Source organism: Haliotis rufescens, unplaced genomic scaffold, assembly GCF_023055435.1.
Source record: "Haliotis rufescens isolate VD_foot unplaced genomic scaffold, xgHalRufe1.0.p SCAF_67, whole genome shotgun sequence".
Classification (NCBI taxonomy): domain Eukaryota; kingdom Metazoa; phylum Mollusca; class Gastropoda; order Lepetellida; family Haliotidae; genus Haliotis; species Haliotis rufescens.
Window position 1 is genome coordinate 346589 of NW_025964358.1, and position 16260 is coordinate 362848.

The 16260-nt window shown below is 41.9% G+C and overlaps 1 protein-coding gene across 1 annotated transcript; it reads right to left on the reverse strand.

Moving 5' to 3' along the window:
• Positions 1–524: 524 nt before the first annotated feature.
• LOC124125193 (tumor necrosis factor ligand superfamily member 11-like) lies at positions 525–3621 on the reverse strand. Its single transcript, XM_046488466.2, has 3 exons — positions 3604–3621; positions 3295–3406; positions 525–971 (listed from the first exon to the last, which is right to left on the reverse strand). The coding sequence occupies exons 1-3, from the start codon at positions 3616–3618 to the stop codon at positions 580–582; spliced, it is 519 nt and encodes a 172-aa protein (XP_046344422.2). The 5' UTR covers positions 3619–3621; the 3' UTR covers positions 525–579.
• Positions 3622–16260: the final 12639 nt, after the last annotated feature.

Genomic DNA, 16260 nt, shown 5'->3' on the forward strand with positions numbered 1-16260 from the left:
TTTCTGCAAAGCTTCACTCGACAGGAATACCAACGAGTGACACAGGAATGTCGAGGATTATAATCGAGATCAGCAGGTCCCTTGGCAGCTAAGGGAGGTAAATCTAGAGAGTGAGTAGCAGGAAATTAGACCATTAACCACTACTGCGACTTTAAAGGTAGCCACTGAAGCTCATTCCAAGCGCTGCCTTAGTTCAAAACGTGCCTTTAGTAGCTTATCATGAGCAATAAGCGGTAGTATGATACTAGTACTGATGCAGACAGGGAATTCCAATCTTCATATATTGGTCACGTGTCACTTACAATCTTCTAGCCGTTGAGTAGATCTCGATGACTTCCTTCAGAGTTGAAATGAGTGAGTGAGTATGGTTTACGCTACCTTCAGCAATATTCCAGCAATATATCGGCGGGTGACATCAGAATGGGCTTCACGCATTGTACCCATGTCGGGAATCGAACCCGGGTCCTCGGCGTGACGAGCGAACGCTTTAACCACGAGGCTACCCGACCACCCCTGTTATAGTTATTCATATTGATGTGACGGTTATATCTTGTTATTGGTCACATTTCTAAACTGATATTACAACATGTGGACACCAAAATAATTAGCAGGTGGAAATGTGTATACCAAGGACGTGTTTGACAAGCTGACAAATAGTTCATCATTTTTTTTCAATTTCAAATTTGCCGCCAAGAAACTGTTGGTGAACTGCCCATGTCTCTCCTTCAATGACGTCTTGCCCATGAGGAGAAGGTGCCTGTCTGTGTCTATGTGGTCAGAGTTGTACTTCTGGACGCTGTGGACAATGTTCAGGTCGTCGTTTGTGACGACGTCGCTACGTATTGTAAGGAAGGAGTAGATGTAGTACATGCCGTCACGTGGCACATGTAGACGTCCGTTGCTATAGGTAACATCCCCAGTCACGTGTGCCGTCCCATACCCGGCGGAGGAGTTCCACTGCAGATTTTGATCTGATGGGAAGAGAAATAAAGTCATAATGTGTAGATTTTAAATCAGTGTGGTGAGTGAGTGAGTGAGTTAGTGAGTGAGTGAGTGTGTGAGCGCAGATTCTGGCACACAGAGAAATGAGACCCAGAGATTTGGGGCCCTGAGTGAGTGGTTGAGTGAGTGAGTGTTTGAGTGAGTGAGTGCGTGCATTAGATTCTGTCACAGAGGCCCTGATTGAGTGGGTTTTGGATGAATGAGTGGGGGGTGGATAGGTGAGTGAGGGTGGAGGTGTGAGTGGGGGAGTCGGGGGAGGTCATTAGGTGGGTGGGTGATGAAGTGGGTGTGTGGGTGTTTCGGAGAAATGAGTGAGTTTGCGGGCGGGTAGGTGAGTGAGTGGGTGTCGCTACGTATTGTAAGGAAGGAGTAGATGTAGTACACGCCGTCACGTGGCACATGTAGACGTCCGTTGCTATAGGTAACATTCCCAGTCACGTGTGCCGTCCCACACCCAAGGGAGGAGTCCCACTGCAGATTTTGATCTGATGGGAAGAGAAATAAAGTCATAATTTGTAGACTTTTAATCAGTGTGGTGAGTGAGTGAGTGAGTGAGTGCATTAGATTCTGGCACACAGAGAAATGAAACCCAGAGATTTGAGGCCCTGAACGAGTGGTTGAGTGAGTGAGTGTTTGAGTGTTTGAGTGGTTGAGTGAGTGAGTGAGTGCGTGCATTAGATTCTGGCACACAGAGAAATGGGAGTGAGTGAATGAGGGAGTGAGTGGCTGGGTTAGTTGAGTCAGTAAGTGAGTGAGTGAGTGGGTAAACGGATGGGTGAGTGAGTGGTTAGGTGAGTGGGTTGGTGGATGTTTGAGTTTTGTGTGAATGAGTGAGTTGGTTGTTGGGTCGGTGAGTGGGGGAGAGAGTGGGTGGGTGACTGGGTGGTTGAGTGACTGGGTGGGTGTGTGAGTGGGTTGGTGGATGTTTGGATTTTGGATGAATGAGTGAGTTGGTGGGTGGGTCGGTGAGTGATTGGGTGGTTGAGCGAATGGGTGGGTCAGATGGGTCAGTAAGTGAGTGAGCGGATGGGTTGGTAGGTGGGTGAGTGAGTGAATAATGTGGCGGTTGTTTGGGTGAGTGGTTGAGTGGGCCAATGAGTGAGTGAGTGAGTGAGATCCTGTCACACAGAGATTTGAGGAGATTCAGATGGCACAGCCACCCGTATCAGGCGACAGTGAATACATTATTCCGATTCAGTTGATACTGTGTACTGTACTTAATAACTGAAGCTTTCAGACCATACCTAGCGTAAGAACAAGGAGTAAACTTTACCCTGAATACAGTCCCCACTCTAAGTATTTGAATAAGAAGTGTTCCACTTCCTTGTAACGATATTCAGATCTCGTGTCAGTTCTGAGAAATCACCTATGCGCAATGGCGTGTGTGACTTCCTGGTAGCGGTTAAAAGGGTCCACTAACTTAACAACTGTAGGAGATGTTTATATATAGCATGTCAGCAAACATGCACCGGACTCCCAGTTTGTATACGACACTCTTTGTTTGAAATATTGATGTGTGCAAAGCAAGAAGTTTGATCAAATCTTATCTGCGGCTTATTCACAAGTATGTAGCGGGTGTGTTGTTGTGCAGAAGATAGTTGCCGTGTTGCAGAAGATAGTTGCTGTGTTGCAGAAGATAGTTGCCGTGAACCCAAACGGAACGCCATTGTTGCTCTGAAGAGCAGGCTTGTTTATGTACCGTAAAAGAGGTCCCTTTTCTACAAATGAACAAATCGTGTTCACTGTTAATAGTGATCATATTATGTTTCTCTGTGTATACCTTGAAATATACCATTACTAAATTCATGACATTATAGTAGTCTCTATATATGCTACCTCAAAGCATTTGTTTGTGAGTGAGTGAGTGAGTGAGTGAGTGGAGGTTAAGGCTTTGTACAGTTGCAACGTCACTCATTATCACGTGGTCTTTAATGTATAATTCTTCAAGCAGTGTGTGAGTGAGTGAAACATTGGACTTAACGAAGCATACAGACCTGTGACGCTGTTTGTATCAAGATACAGATGCGCCGCCGGTCTGTCATGGTTGCTGTAAAGGTCACTTATTATCACGTGGTCTTTAATGTTTAATTCTTCAATCAGTGTGTGAGTGAGTGAAACATTGGACTTAACGAAGCATACAGACCTGTGACGCTGTTTGTATCAAGATACAGATGCGCCGCCGGTCTGTCATGGTTGATGGGAAGGTCAATCATTATCACGTGGTCTTTAATGTTTAATTCATCAAGCAGTGGGTGAGTGAGTGAAACATTGGATCAAACGAAGCATACAGACCTGTGACGCTGTTTGTATCAAGATACAGATGCGCCGCCGGTCTGTCATGGTTGATGGGAAGGTCACCACCTCTGTTGTCACCGTTGAGGTCATGGTAATATTCTCCGACTACCTAGATACAAAAGAAATATGTGCAATCATTATTTTGCTTACAATACCTTTTATAAATTAAAACAGCATAACCGTCATTCAAACAAACATTTACATGCAATGATTTTGAATGTCCTTGACCTAGAAGACGATTAGCGACCTGTGGTGCAGAATTATGTTTTCTTGGATATGATTATTAGAACACTAAATAACACTTACAATATTCATATACATCCCGAGACTAACGTTATCCCCAGTATAACGACCTTGACCTGATTCTCCAATGGTGATCTTGCTAGGTCAGGGACGTTTATAGAGGCACATGACACACAGACAGAGTCAGCAATATCCGGTCGCTTAACCTCGCCTGGAGCAAACGGCGCAGCATGCTCTTTGTGTGTCATCTTGTAGACAATAAATGCACCCAATCCTCCATTTAAAAACATCGATAAAATAAGCACAACAAAACACATGGAAGATGAACACCGGGGTCGGCATTTCTGGGGGCCTTTCTTGTCAATAAAATGGATTTCTTCATAATGCGTTTGAGGAGCAACTTCGATGTTGTGGGTCTGTTTAACGAACACACCTGCTACAGCCCTGTGTGTACGGTTGGAAGGCTCAACGTCAGTCGGCAGTTACCCGCCAGGGAACCTAGTGTGACAGCCCTGTGTGTACGGTTGGAAGGCTTAACGTCAGTCGGCAGTTACCCTCCAGGGAACCTAGTGTGACAGCCCTGTGTGTACGGTTGGAAGGCTCAACGTCAGTCGGCAGTTACCCGCCAGGGAACCTAGTGTGACAGCCCTGTGTGTACGGTTGGAAGGCTTAACGTCACTCGGCAGATACCCGCCAGGGAACCTAGTGTGACAGCCCTGTGTGTACGGTTGGAAGGCTCAACGTCAGTCGGCAGTTACCCGCCAGGGAACCTAGTGTGACTCAACATGGTTTGTCCAGGAACAACGTCCTGGTTTATTAATAGCACCAAGGCAGGTAAACCGAGAGGTTGCATGGGGCCTATTTAGAGTTCGTAAGATGCCCAAGTCTAGATTACAACAGAGTACACTGAAACGTACACTCCATTATCACCGTAATGTAAATTTTAAGTGTTATTTTCAAGATGCATCATGAACTAGTCACACGGGACACGGGAATTTCAACCTCCTTGTATCTCACCTGTGCTATGGTAGGCAACTCTAGGACTACTGTCTTGTTAACGCATGTTGTCAGGGCACCACCGTCATTGTGGTAGGGGGTAGGGTTGAGTTAACGCATGTTGTCAGGGCACCACCGTCATTGCCGTGGGGGGTAGGGTTGAGTTAACGCATGTTGTCAGGGCACCACCGTCATTGCGGTGGGGGGTAGGGTTGAGTTAACGCATGTTGTCAGGGCACCACCGTCATTGCCGTGGGGGGTAGGGTTTAGTTAACGCATGTTGTCAGGGCACCACCGTCATTGCGGTGGGGGGTAGGGTTGAGTTAACGCATGTTGTCAGGGCACCACCGTCATTGCGGTAGGGGGTAGGATTGAGTTAACGCATGTTGTCAGGGCACCACCGTCATTGCGGTGGGGGGCAGGACTGAGCTGTAGCTCGCCACGCCTAGGACCGGGTTCGATTCCCTTGGAGACTTCCACCGTTATGCGGCTGATTTTGGTGATAACACTACTCCTATTAATTATGATGATAACAACAATGACACTATCACTACTACTACTACTACTACTACTACTACTATTACTGTTACTACTACTACTACTACTATTACTGTTACTACTACTACTACTACTACTACTACTACTATTACTGTTACTACTACTACTACTACTATTACTGTTACTACTACTACTACTACTACTGTTACTACTACTTCTATTACTGTTACAACTACTACTACTATTACTGTTACTACTACTACCACTATTACTGTTACTACTACTACTACTACTGTTACTACTACTTCTATTACTGTTACAACTACTACTACTATTACTGTCACTACTACTACCACTATTACTGTTACTACTACTACTACTACTGTTACTACTACTTCTATTACTGTTACAACTACTACTACTATTACTGTTACTACTACTACTACTACTACTACTGTTACTACTACTACTATTACTGTTACTACTATTACTGTTACTACTACTACTACTACTACTATTACTGTTACTACTACTACTACTACTATTACTGTCACTACTACTACCACTATTACTGTTACTACTACTACTACTGTTACTACTACTTCTATTACTGTTACAACTACTACTACTATTACTGTTACTGTTACTACTACTACTACTACTACTACTACTGTTACTACTACTACTATTACTGTTACTACTATTACTGTTACTACTACTACTACTACTACTATTACTGTTACTACTACTACTACTATTACTGTCACTACTACTACCACTATTACTGTTACTACTACTACTACTGTTACTACTACTTCTATTACTGTTACAACTACTACTACTATTACTGTTACTACTACTACTACTACTACTACTGTTACTACTACTACTATTACTGTTACTACTACTACTACTATTACTGTCACTACTACTACCACTATTACTGTTACTACTACTACTACTACTACTACTGTTACTACTACTACCACTATTACTGTTACTACTACTACTACTGTTACTACTACTTCTATTACTGTTACAACTACTACTACTATTACTGTTACTACTACTACTACTACTACTACTACTACTACTGTTACTACTACTACTATTACTGTTACTACTACTACTACTACTATTACTGTCACTACTACTACTACTACTATTACTGTTACTACTACTACTACTACTACTACTATTACTGTTACTACTACTACTATTACTGTCACTACTACTACTACTACTATTACTGTTACTACTACTACTGCTACTACTACTATTACTGTCACTACTACTACTACTACTATTACTACTATTACTGTTACTACTACTACTACTACTACTACTATTACTGTTACTACTACTACTATTACTGTCACTACTACTACTACTACTATTACTGTTACTACTACTACTGCTACTACTACTATTACTGTTACTACTACTACTATTACTGTCACTACTACTACTACTACTATTACTGTTACTACTACTACTATTACTGTTACTACTACTACTGCTACTACTAATAATAACAATAACACAAATAATGGCGTGGCTCGATCCTGTTCTTACTTCGTCTTCGCCATGTTTGTGGTTTTGGATCAGAGGTCCATCCATGGCACGACACAGAATATGTAGCGGGCGTCATGGAAAATGACAATTATATAATTTTTTGGAATAGACCCAAACCTGACCTTGTCCTTTTTTGTTAAATCCAACGAAATCATTTACATTATTAAATTCACTGTCCCTTTTGACACTAAAGTGGTTGACAGCGGCCTGTAGGCAAACGAGTGTGGACCAGGCAATCCAGTGATTGACATCATGAGCAATGATCCACGCTACGGGATACTGTGACATGCATCAACCAAGTCAGCGAGCCTTACCACCCGATCCCGTAAGTCGCCTCTCACGGCAAGCATGGGTTGCTGAAGTGAGTGAGTGAGTGAATATGGTTTTACGCCGCTTTTAGCAATATTCCAGCAATATCACGGCGGGGGACCCCAGAAATGGGCTTCACACATTGTACTCATGCAGGAATCGAACCGAGCGAACGCTTTAACCACTAAGCTACCCCACCGCGTCAGGTTGCTGACGACCAATCCTAACCTGGATATTCACGGGACACGCTGTGAGGTTGTTGGTTTGTTGTTTAACGCCGCACTCAGCAATATTCCAAGTAAATGACGGCGGTCTGTAAATAATCGAGGCTGGACCAGATAATCCAGTGATTAATATCATGAGCATCGATCCATGCAATTGGGATCAACCTAGTCAGCGAGTCTGACCACCCGATCCCGTTAGTCGCCTTTTACGACAAGCATAAGTCACCTTTTATGGCAAGCATGGGTTGACCTATTCCACCCGGAATCTCACGCTGTAAGGCGATGATGGCGCACATCGTGAGCACCTGAACCTCATTAGTTTTACACGACAAGCACTGGCCACTGGAGACTCCTTCTGCTCCTGCGTTCCCCTGGGTAGCTTGGCTTGGAAGCCTGGAACATCACAGTACTTGTAATGACGACACAACAACACTGTCCTCTTACCTCGAGAAAAGCATTTCCTCTGAAAATTGATCGGAGAAATATCATCAGGGAGAAGGTTCAAACGTTTCTTCCGGACCATATCAAGGCTCCAAACGTTTAACAAGGCTGACTTCAATTTTCTAAACTGATTGGTGCCACTTGCGATCGCAAGTGTTGTAAATTGATTCCTGTTAGAAAACACCCGAGGGTATCTTTCCATGTCAGTGAGTGAGTGAGTATGGTTTTACGCCGCTTTTAGCAATATTCCAGCAATATCACGGCGGGGGACACCAGAAATGGGCTTCACACATTGTAGCCATGTCGGGAATCAAACCCGGGTCTTCGGCGTGACGAGCGAACGCTTTAACCACTAGGCTACCCGACCGACCCCTTTCCATGTCAGATATTGTGGACACGTGTCTCCAGTATGATTAAATTCTTGCTGTCAAAACTGTTTGAGCGGGCGACTTGCTTGTCCATTTTCCACCGGAGGCCTCTTGGTTGAAATCTCGCTTAGAAACATACATTCTGAACCGTGTGTCGCAAACTTCTATTTTAACAAATTTCTCCACGTTTACAAATGGTAATTCTGATGATTCCAAAGAGTCCTCGTTCTCGTCATACTGAGTTTTCGTCATACTTAGTTCTCGTCATACTGAGTCCTCGTCATACTGAGTTCTCGTCATACTGAGTTCTCGTCATACTGAGTTTTCGTCATACTTAGCATTTGAGAACAATAACGTGAACAGTGATCAAATGTTTGTTTGTTTTTTAACGCCGCACTCAGCAATATTCCAGCTCTATAGATGACTGCGGTCTGTAAATAATCGAGTCTGGACCAGACAATAAAGTGATTGATATCATGAGCATCGATCCACGAAATTGGGACACGATGACCTGCATCAACCAAGTCAGCGAGCCTCACCGCCCGATCTAGTTAGTCGCCTCTTGCGACAAGCACAGTCGCCTTTCAGGGCGGGCATGGCAAGCATGCTGAAGACCTGTTCCACCCCGGATCTTCACGGGTCTTAAATGTATGTACTAAATGTTGCATGCGTCATGCCATACTCATGATTAAAACACATCTGTGACGTCATTCTATTGTTTGAAAGCTCCATTATTTTTCAGGAATGGAGAGTTGCTTGTCAACTGTACATTATCTTGAAGCAGCGTTTGAATTTTTCAAATATTTTCAACTACAGAATAGTTTGTCAAAATGTAAAAGTAGGGATGAGTTTTAAGTAGGGGAATATCCTCGTAACTCTCCATTCCTTAAAAATAATGGGCCTCTGCTCCATTATTTTTAAGGAATGGAGAGTTACTCGGACATTCCCCTCTACGTTATTATTGCCTTTCACGCCCCGACAGCCAATTTACAGTCACAGCACGATAACATGTAAATAATCGGGACATGTTTTGTTTGTTTGTTTGTTTGTTGTCTCAGGAATTTTGAGACCTGCATCACTGGCTTTCCTTCCTCATTAAGCTGACACGTCGGGATATCCTGTGATACAATCTTCACTTTTAGATAGGTCACTCCGTCAACTCAAGTATTCAGTGTATCAAACTATACCGTGCCTTGTGATCCTTCATCCATATTACTTTCATTCATCTCACAAATATGCCATTGTTTGTTCGTCTCAGGAATGATCCATGTTTGTTTGTTTGTTGTTTAACGCCGCACTCAGCATTATTCAAGCTATATGACGGCGGTCTGTAAATAATCGAGTCGGGACCAGACAATCCAGTGATTGACATCATGAGCATCGATCCACGCAATTGGGATCGATACAATGCATCAATCAAGTCAGCCAGAATAGGAATGAACCAGTAGGAGGTGCCATGGCTACAGTCAGTTATGTAACCATCCTTTCAATCAGGATGTTGACTGTCGACTCATGGAAACATGTAACTGATGTTTATTCATGGAGGAGTCATAATAAAAACAACAAGGCAGGTTGATAACCGACAGGTTTAAACATGATTTGTGTGTGACATTTACAGGCTATGTGCTTCTGCCTTGGAGTGAGTGAGTTGTTTGTAACGCCGCTGTTGACAGTATTCCAGTAACACCAGGGCGTGGCATTGGGAGAGAGCCTGAAGTGATGCCGGTCTTAGACGTTGACTGCTTTGGTGAAATCAACGAGGACGGGTATGGGATTCGAACCCACAATCATAGGTTTCTGGTATGATCAAGGGACGCAACTTTGCACAGCGAATTGTGACGCCTCATACAAAATGGGTCAGCCGTGCCCCTATACCCCCCCCCCCCCCCCCCCCTTTCCTTCCGATCTCCAGTGTCGGACTACTTTCATATTCCTTTATTTTCACAGCACTATATAATCACCTTTCAATGGACACACTCAGTACCGATAGAGGACAGTTAATGTGTTCGCCAGCAACACTCGCGTCAATCGTGTCCTCTGTGATGGCATCTTGTTCGCCATGTCAATATCTCACCAGGCATTGAGACTTGCTGGTGAGACTTGCTGGTGAGACATTGAGACTTGCTGGTGAGACTTGCTGGTGAGACATTGAGACTTGCTGGTGAGACATTGAGACTTGCTTGGGAGACATTGAGACTTGCTGGGGAGACATTGCTGGGGAGACATTGAGACTTGCTGGTGAGACAGAACTCCTCATCTCCTCCATCCAGCACCAAATTCTTCCTCCTCCATCCAAACAAAGTCTTAGATAGTATTGTGAGCTATCCATTGCCACAGAGAACTCTCCCGAGGTGAGTGAGTGGTTTTGGTTTAACGCCGCTTTGAACAGTATTCCTTCTACATCACGGCGTATCAGCTTGATGTGGCAATAGAGCCCGAAGTGATGCAGTTCTTAAACGATAAAACCACTTTAGCGAAACCCACGGCTATGGTTGGGATAAATTTATAAGTTCTTGGTTGTTTAGTAACTCTCCATTTATCAGTGTCTTATGTAAAGAATATACACCTCGCTTCAATATACGTTCTCATATAGATTAGTTCTCGGCACAGTTTACCGCTTTGTTGTGAATGCATACAGGCGATCTGTTTCCGATCTAGTCTGATAATCTATTTTTAGGAAATACCCGTGTTGGGATTGCTCTTTGCGAATGATAACCATAGGCTTCATTCAAACAGCTTCATACTTGCAGCATATGTATTCCTCTTTGTACAAGGTAGCCAGGTGTTCTCAATACAACAAAATCACCATAGCTGGGTAGGTGGGGTGGCGCAGTAGTATAAGCATTTCCTCATCACACCAAATACCCGAGTTCTATTCCCCTCAAGGGTACAATAAGTGAAGCCGATTTAAGGTGGCATGGTGGTTTGTTCCAAGACGTGATATTGACGAACTGCTGCAAGACACCGCTAAGTCACCGATGGGGTAGGGTGTTCTCACCTTTTCGCGAACACCTGTCGTCTTCACTAATTGATCGTGATTCATCAACTCATGCTTATGGTATTGTTGGAATCGTACAAAGAACTGTGTCTTTAGCAGAGATTTTTTATGATTATGGAAAGTAAACTTTCAGTTCTTTTTAAGCCTGCGTAAACAGTCAAATCAACAGAATTGGTTTTCAGAGACATCTCACGGGATCGGGTGGTCAGGCTCGCTGACTTGGTTGATGCATGTCATCTAACAGTAGATGGATTGTCTGGTCCAGACTCGATTATTTACAGACCGCAGAGATATTTCTCAGTGCGACGTTAAACAACAAGCAATATCTCGAAAACGAGCGGGCGCCAATAAAGGGACACAACTCGTGTCTCCTTATTGACAAGAGCCGACCCACACTCTTCAGTGTTGAGAGAAATTGATTTCATTCCACAGCGTTGATAACAATTCGTGTTGAAAGATCACATTTGAAAATATTTAATTGAACTGAACACCATGAGCTTTTCTGTATTCAACATCAACATCAACATCATCATCATCATCATCATCATCATCAACCGCGTCTTCACTAAGCTCCGACAAAGTGTATGACGGGATAGTTGGTGTGCCACTCTCGCTTCCACAAATATTTCCAACTTTAGTCTTGTCAGATTTTCAGAATAAATCAACAGAAAAATAACACTATGGCGTCCTCAAGATATCTCGTAGCTGAGGCAACGTTTGTTATGGCGGTTTTTATGCTGTGGTTGTCATCTTCGGCGTCGAGAAGGCAGTTGTTGCACTAATTGCCTCTAATTGAGGTGGACAGGTAATTGTAAACAAGAAATTACCCGTGAAGAGAACGTATTTTGTTTGGAATATTTAACTTTTAAGACTTTGTGTGATTTCTAAGAAAGACGCTTTTAACTGCGGAAGCGCTGCCAATTCTTTGTGTACAGTCATATCGATGTTATTGTACTTTTAACGATTGGATTGACGAGTAAGGATTTGTAAATGTATGAAAAATTGAAGGTAAATAGCTTCAGGCTTCAGCAAATTCATTTCTCAAACAAATGTGACAAAGCCCTTTTCATGACCATAAGATTTCTTTGCTAAAAGCAGAGGCCATTGTGCGATTCCGACTGTAAATCACATCACGGACTAAATAACGGTTAGTTGAGTCCCTGATAATGTGTGTGGGCTCTGAATGAACCTCCAATAATGAGCTTATCCTGCCCCATCGGTGCCACCGTCATAAACACATGCAAAGGCAACTCAAGTGTTCACCTTGAAAAACTCTCGTGAACATTTGGTGCAAGTCAAAATAGGGAAATGCAATAGGTATTATTTTTGTCACGGATACGTAAAATTTGGAAACGTCATCCACATGTTCACATAAAACTTTTGGAAGGCATTACTAAGGCCGTGAATATTGCCAAATGCGAGATACCAAAGGCTGAAGCTGCTGGAATATTGCTCGACATGAACGGGAAGATGACTGTAGAAAAGCTGAAGTCTTCGTTTTTCTTCTCACAGTCTTGTGGATGTTAACCTGTTTACCTTTCAAAGCTTTTCATTTTTCGATCGGAGAAATCTGTCCAACCCGCGAAATTTGTGCAATACATGTATGTGTGCGTGCGTGCGTGCGTGCGTGCGTGCGTGCGTGTATTATAGTGCTAACCCAATAGCAAACAGAGACACCATATCGGAGTTTAACACGGACACCCCACTCAGACACAGAATACTGACTCCGAGGCGACCTTGTTTTATCCTTTTTATGCGGAGCGCCAGGCAGTGTAACTATAAGTACCATTTTAAAGTCTTTTGGTATGACACAGCCGGGAATCGAACCATCGATTTTCCTCTCTCTACCCACTAGGCCATGGAGGCGGTCGCACAGATTTAGAGACTAATCTTCAGACTTCGCAGAAATAAAGATTATCTGTCACGAGGTAGTTTCAGTGTGTGCTTTCAACCTTAATTCACGACGGACAGCGAACTCAGATGTACGAGCAGGTTATTATTTGTATTAACCAATGTCTATATTTCTGAAAAAAGAAAATATACATTTGAAAATTGGATTTGACCTAACAATTTCAATCGTTATCAAAACGTTACTGGGCTGACTTGTACAATCAGATACGGCGATGACTGATAATTCTGTGTGATCTGTAAGAGTAAACGTCTTCTAATTTCCGAGCAACGTAACTCAAAACGATAAACATTAATTCAAATTTTACCAAAACACATCAGAAACTTAACAACGAAAAAGCAAAAATATATTTTTTCTAAAGAAGGAAGGCAAGTTCAGACAAGCGCAGTTGAGCCGACCTAATCATCCACCCACGTTACTGGGCTGACTTGTCGTGAGATACTTATTAATAATCATGTAATATGTTATATGTAATGTTGTCTATGATACTCGTATAAAATACATCGCAATCGAAAAAACATTTCTTGTTTGTTTCATTTTTAACAACCATCAAACATGGTTGTATACTTTCTTTTGTCCGACAGTGTACTTAGTACTCATATATGATATGAGAGTACCAAGGCTCACTCGGTGTATAGTTCATATTAATCAGGGAGAGAAGAAGTTATAATCTATACTGATCCGATCATCGTTAAGGATCATGGATATTTTTGGGGATATTGAACCGTTCATCGTTAAGGATGATGGATATTTGGGGGGATAATGAACCGATTATCGTTAAGGATCATCAATATTTTGGTGGATATTGAACCGATTATCGTTAAGGATCATCGATATTTTGGGGGAAATTTTTATAGCTATGACTGATTACATAATTTCATAAAAATAAAAATATCCCCAAATATATCAATGAATCCGAACTGTTTGGTTCATTATAGATCGTCGGTGATCTTTGTAAGTGTTCTCCTTATTTGCTGGGTGTATGGGGGCATGGGTGGGGTTGTTTGTGGGGTGTGGGTGTGGGTGTGAGGTTTAGTCAGTGGTTAGCGCTTCAAAACGTACAACTGTTTTTCTTTGAAAGGGGCATCTGAACACAACACAATACGGTTTTTTTCATAATGTTGAACTATACATGTGAGTTAATAATATTGGGGGGAAACCTGCCTGAAAAATAAAACATTCACCCGTTTAGTGGTGTATATGAAACACCCCCAAACCGCAGCCATTTCACCTTCCCTAGAATATCCCTGTCGATGACTGGTCTTTTTGATATTTTTTCAATTATATTCCTATAGATCATATTGTAACGGACTCTGATTATAGCAGAGAATAATTTTGATTATGGAAATGGTTGTGTCGCTGTATTAAACTCGCAGAGAGCATGCATTACTGTACCGACATCAACAGTTCACGACATGAGAACAAAGATATTAACAGCAGTTGAAGTAAGGAAGCCGCAAGCATCAACCACAAAGAAACTAAACCGTTCCAATTTTTAAAACAAGAAAAAAACGACAGAAGCGGCATTAGAATACCCTCGTGTGGAAAGTCCATGCGAAATACACATAGTATGGAACATCGTTTTCCTCATCTAGAAACAAGTTCGAGTGCTGACATTGAACACTTTCTTGTTCATTCACCAACACCCCGATGACTGCCTGTGACTGTGACGCATGTTTGAAAGGCGCGTTCGTCAATACGGGTGAATACAAACGAGGTAACTATGCCAGATTCATCCCCAGGCTGTGAGCTACAGGGGTGGGAGGTAATATTTTAGGGGTCTTTATCTCAAAATAACAGATGCTCGAGATAGTTTGAATAATACGACACAATTTGTGACGGTTATTCAAACAGGAGCTCAGGCTTAACGATTTTGCGCTCGGTTTAAGTATGTCAGAATATTACGGTCGTGTGTTTGAAGATTATTGTAACCACAAATACTTTTGTATCCCGGTAAAGCGCAATTTAAATGAAACGTTTGTATAAAGGTATTTTACAAGACACACCTTTGAAATTCAAAGCGTCTCATGGTTATTTTATTAATATCGCAACAGAAAACGAAATCGATTCCCGTCCTGTATAGCTTCATTGGTTCATTCATGATGAAATAATATTGAAAAGTGTTATTGTTTACTATGTCTTTTATAACATGAAATAAACAGTAACCAAGCGTAATAGGAACATGAACATGACAAACCATAAACAAAGACACAACAACATTGGTTGAATAAACAAGACTTAAAATACATCTAAAGATTCTTTCGTCTAACTAAACTAATGGGCAAAGGAAAGTATACGCCTGTATCTGATGGTGGTTAAAATAGAAGAAACAAGAATTGGTTATTCCATGTGATGTATTTGATACGAGTATTATAATTGTGTTTGGGGTGTTTTACAACTGTTTTTGGTCTGGTAACGTTTTAATAAGGTTTGTAATTGTTTAGTCAAATTCCAATTTTTAAGTGTATATTTCCTTTTGTATAGTAGTTTATTATTAGCTATCCGTGATTTGTGAGTAATTTTACAAAGTAAATCAAAATCAAAATTTCATACTGATACAACTTCACTCTTTTCCAAAAGCATTATTATGACGACGCAAAATTTTGATCAAGAAGAGACTTGACAGTACTGGTGAGAAGGTGACATGTTAGGAGAAGGTAAGACAACATTATAGTTAACAGTTTGGGCGGGTCAGACGTATCGACCTTATCTGTCTCCATCACCATCTGAAGATTTCTTTGTACAACAATAAACCTTTTCTTGTCCAAATGTTTACTTCAGTTCTTAAACATGACACCCCAGCGCTCTTTAATTACAAAATATTTCGTAATTGTTCATCTATTTGTGGAACATTCCGCAGCATCAGATACAACAATGATTTCTACTGGACAAGTACAGATTTGCTGGCGGACCTGTTGAATGTACAGAACGATATGATTGGATGTTCACGGTGCCATTCACAAGGGGGCGTGTCTTGGTGTCATATTCGTCAAATGAATGAATAATTATGTGTAATGCTGCCATGAACAAAAGTTGTGGTACACTTTAATAGTGAGAGTTCCTTTAAGTTTCTTACTTCTCACCAAGCGCTCCTGGCAGTGACCGTGTTCATGAATAGCGTGTGTATGCCGTCTATAGCGCAGCCGCATATTCAAGGATTAGGATCTGATCAAATACTTTATAACTGAAAATGAAATGACAAACATCAGACTAATTTCAAGCAAATGGAATACTGTCAAACGGAACATTGTCAATCTAAAGGATTAAACTTAATAAAAAAACAAGATTATTTTTTTCTGTATTTACCGTACATTTATTATCAAATAAAATCTGCATGGAAGTATATTTCACAGTTTTGAAGGTTCCATGAATATCTCAACTTAGCGCCACATCGCGGTAATC

Coding starts and splice junctions, on each gene's coding strand:
- LOC124125193 (XM_046488466.2), bottom strand. Junction 972..3,294: donor TGATACAAACAGCGTCACAG/GTCTGTATGCTT, acceptor TCTTCCCATCAG/ATCAAAATCTGCAGTGGAAC.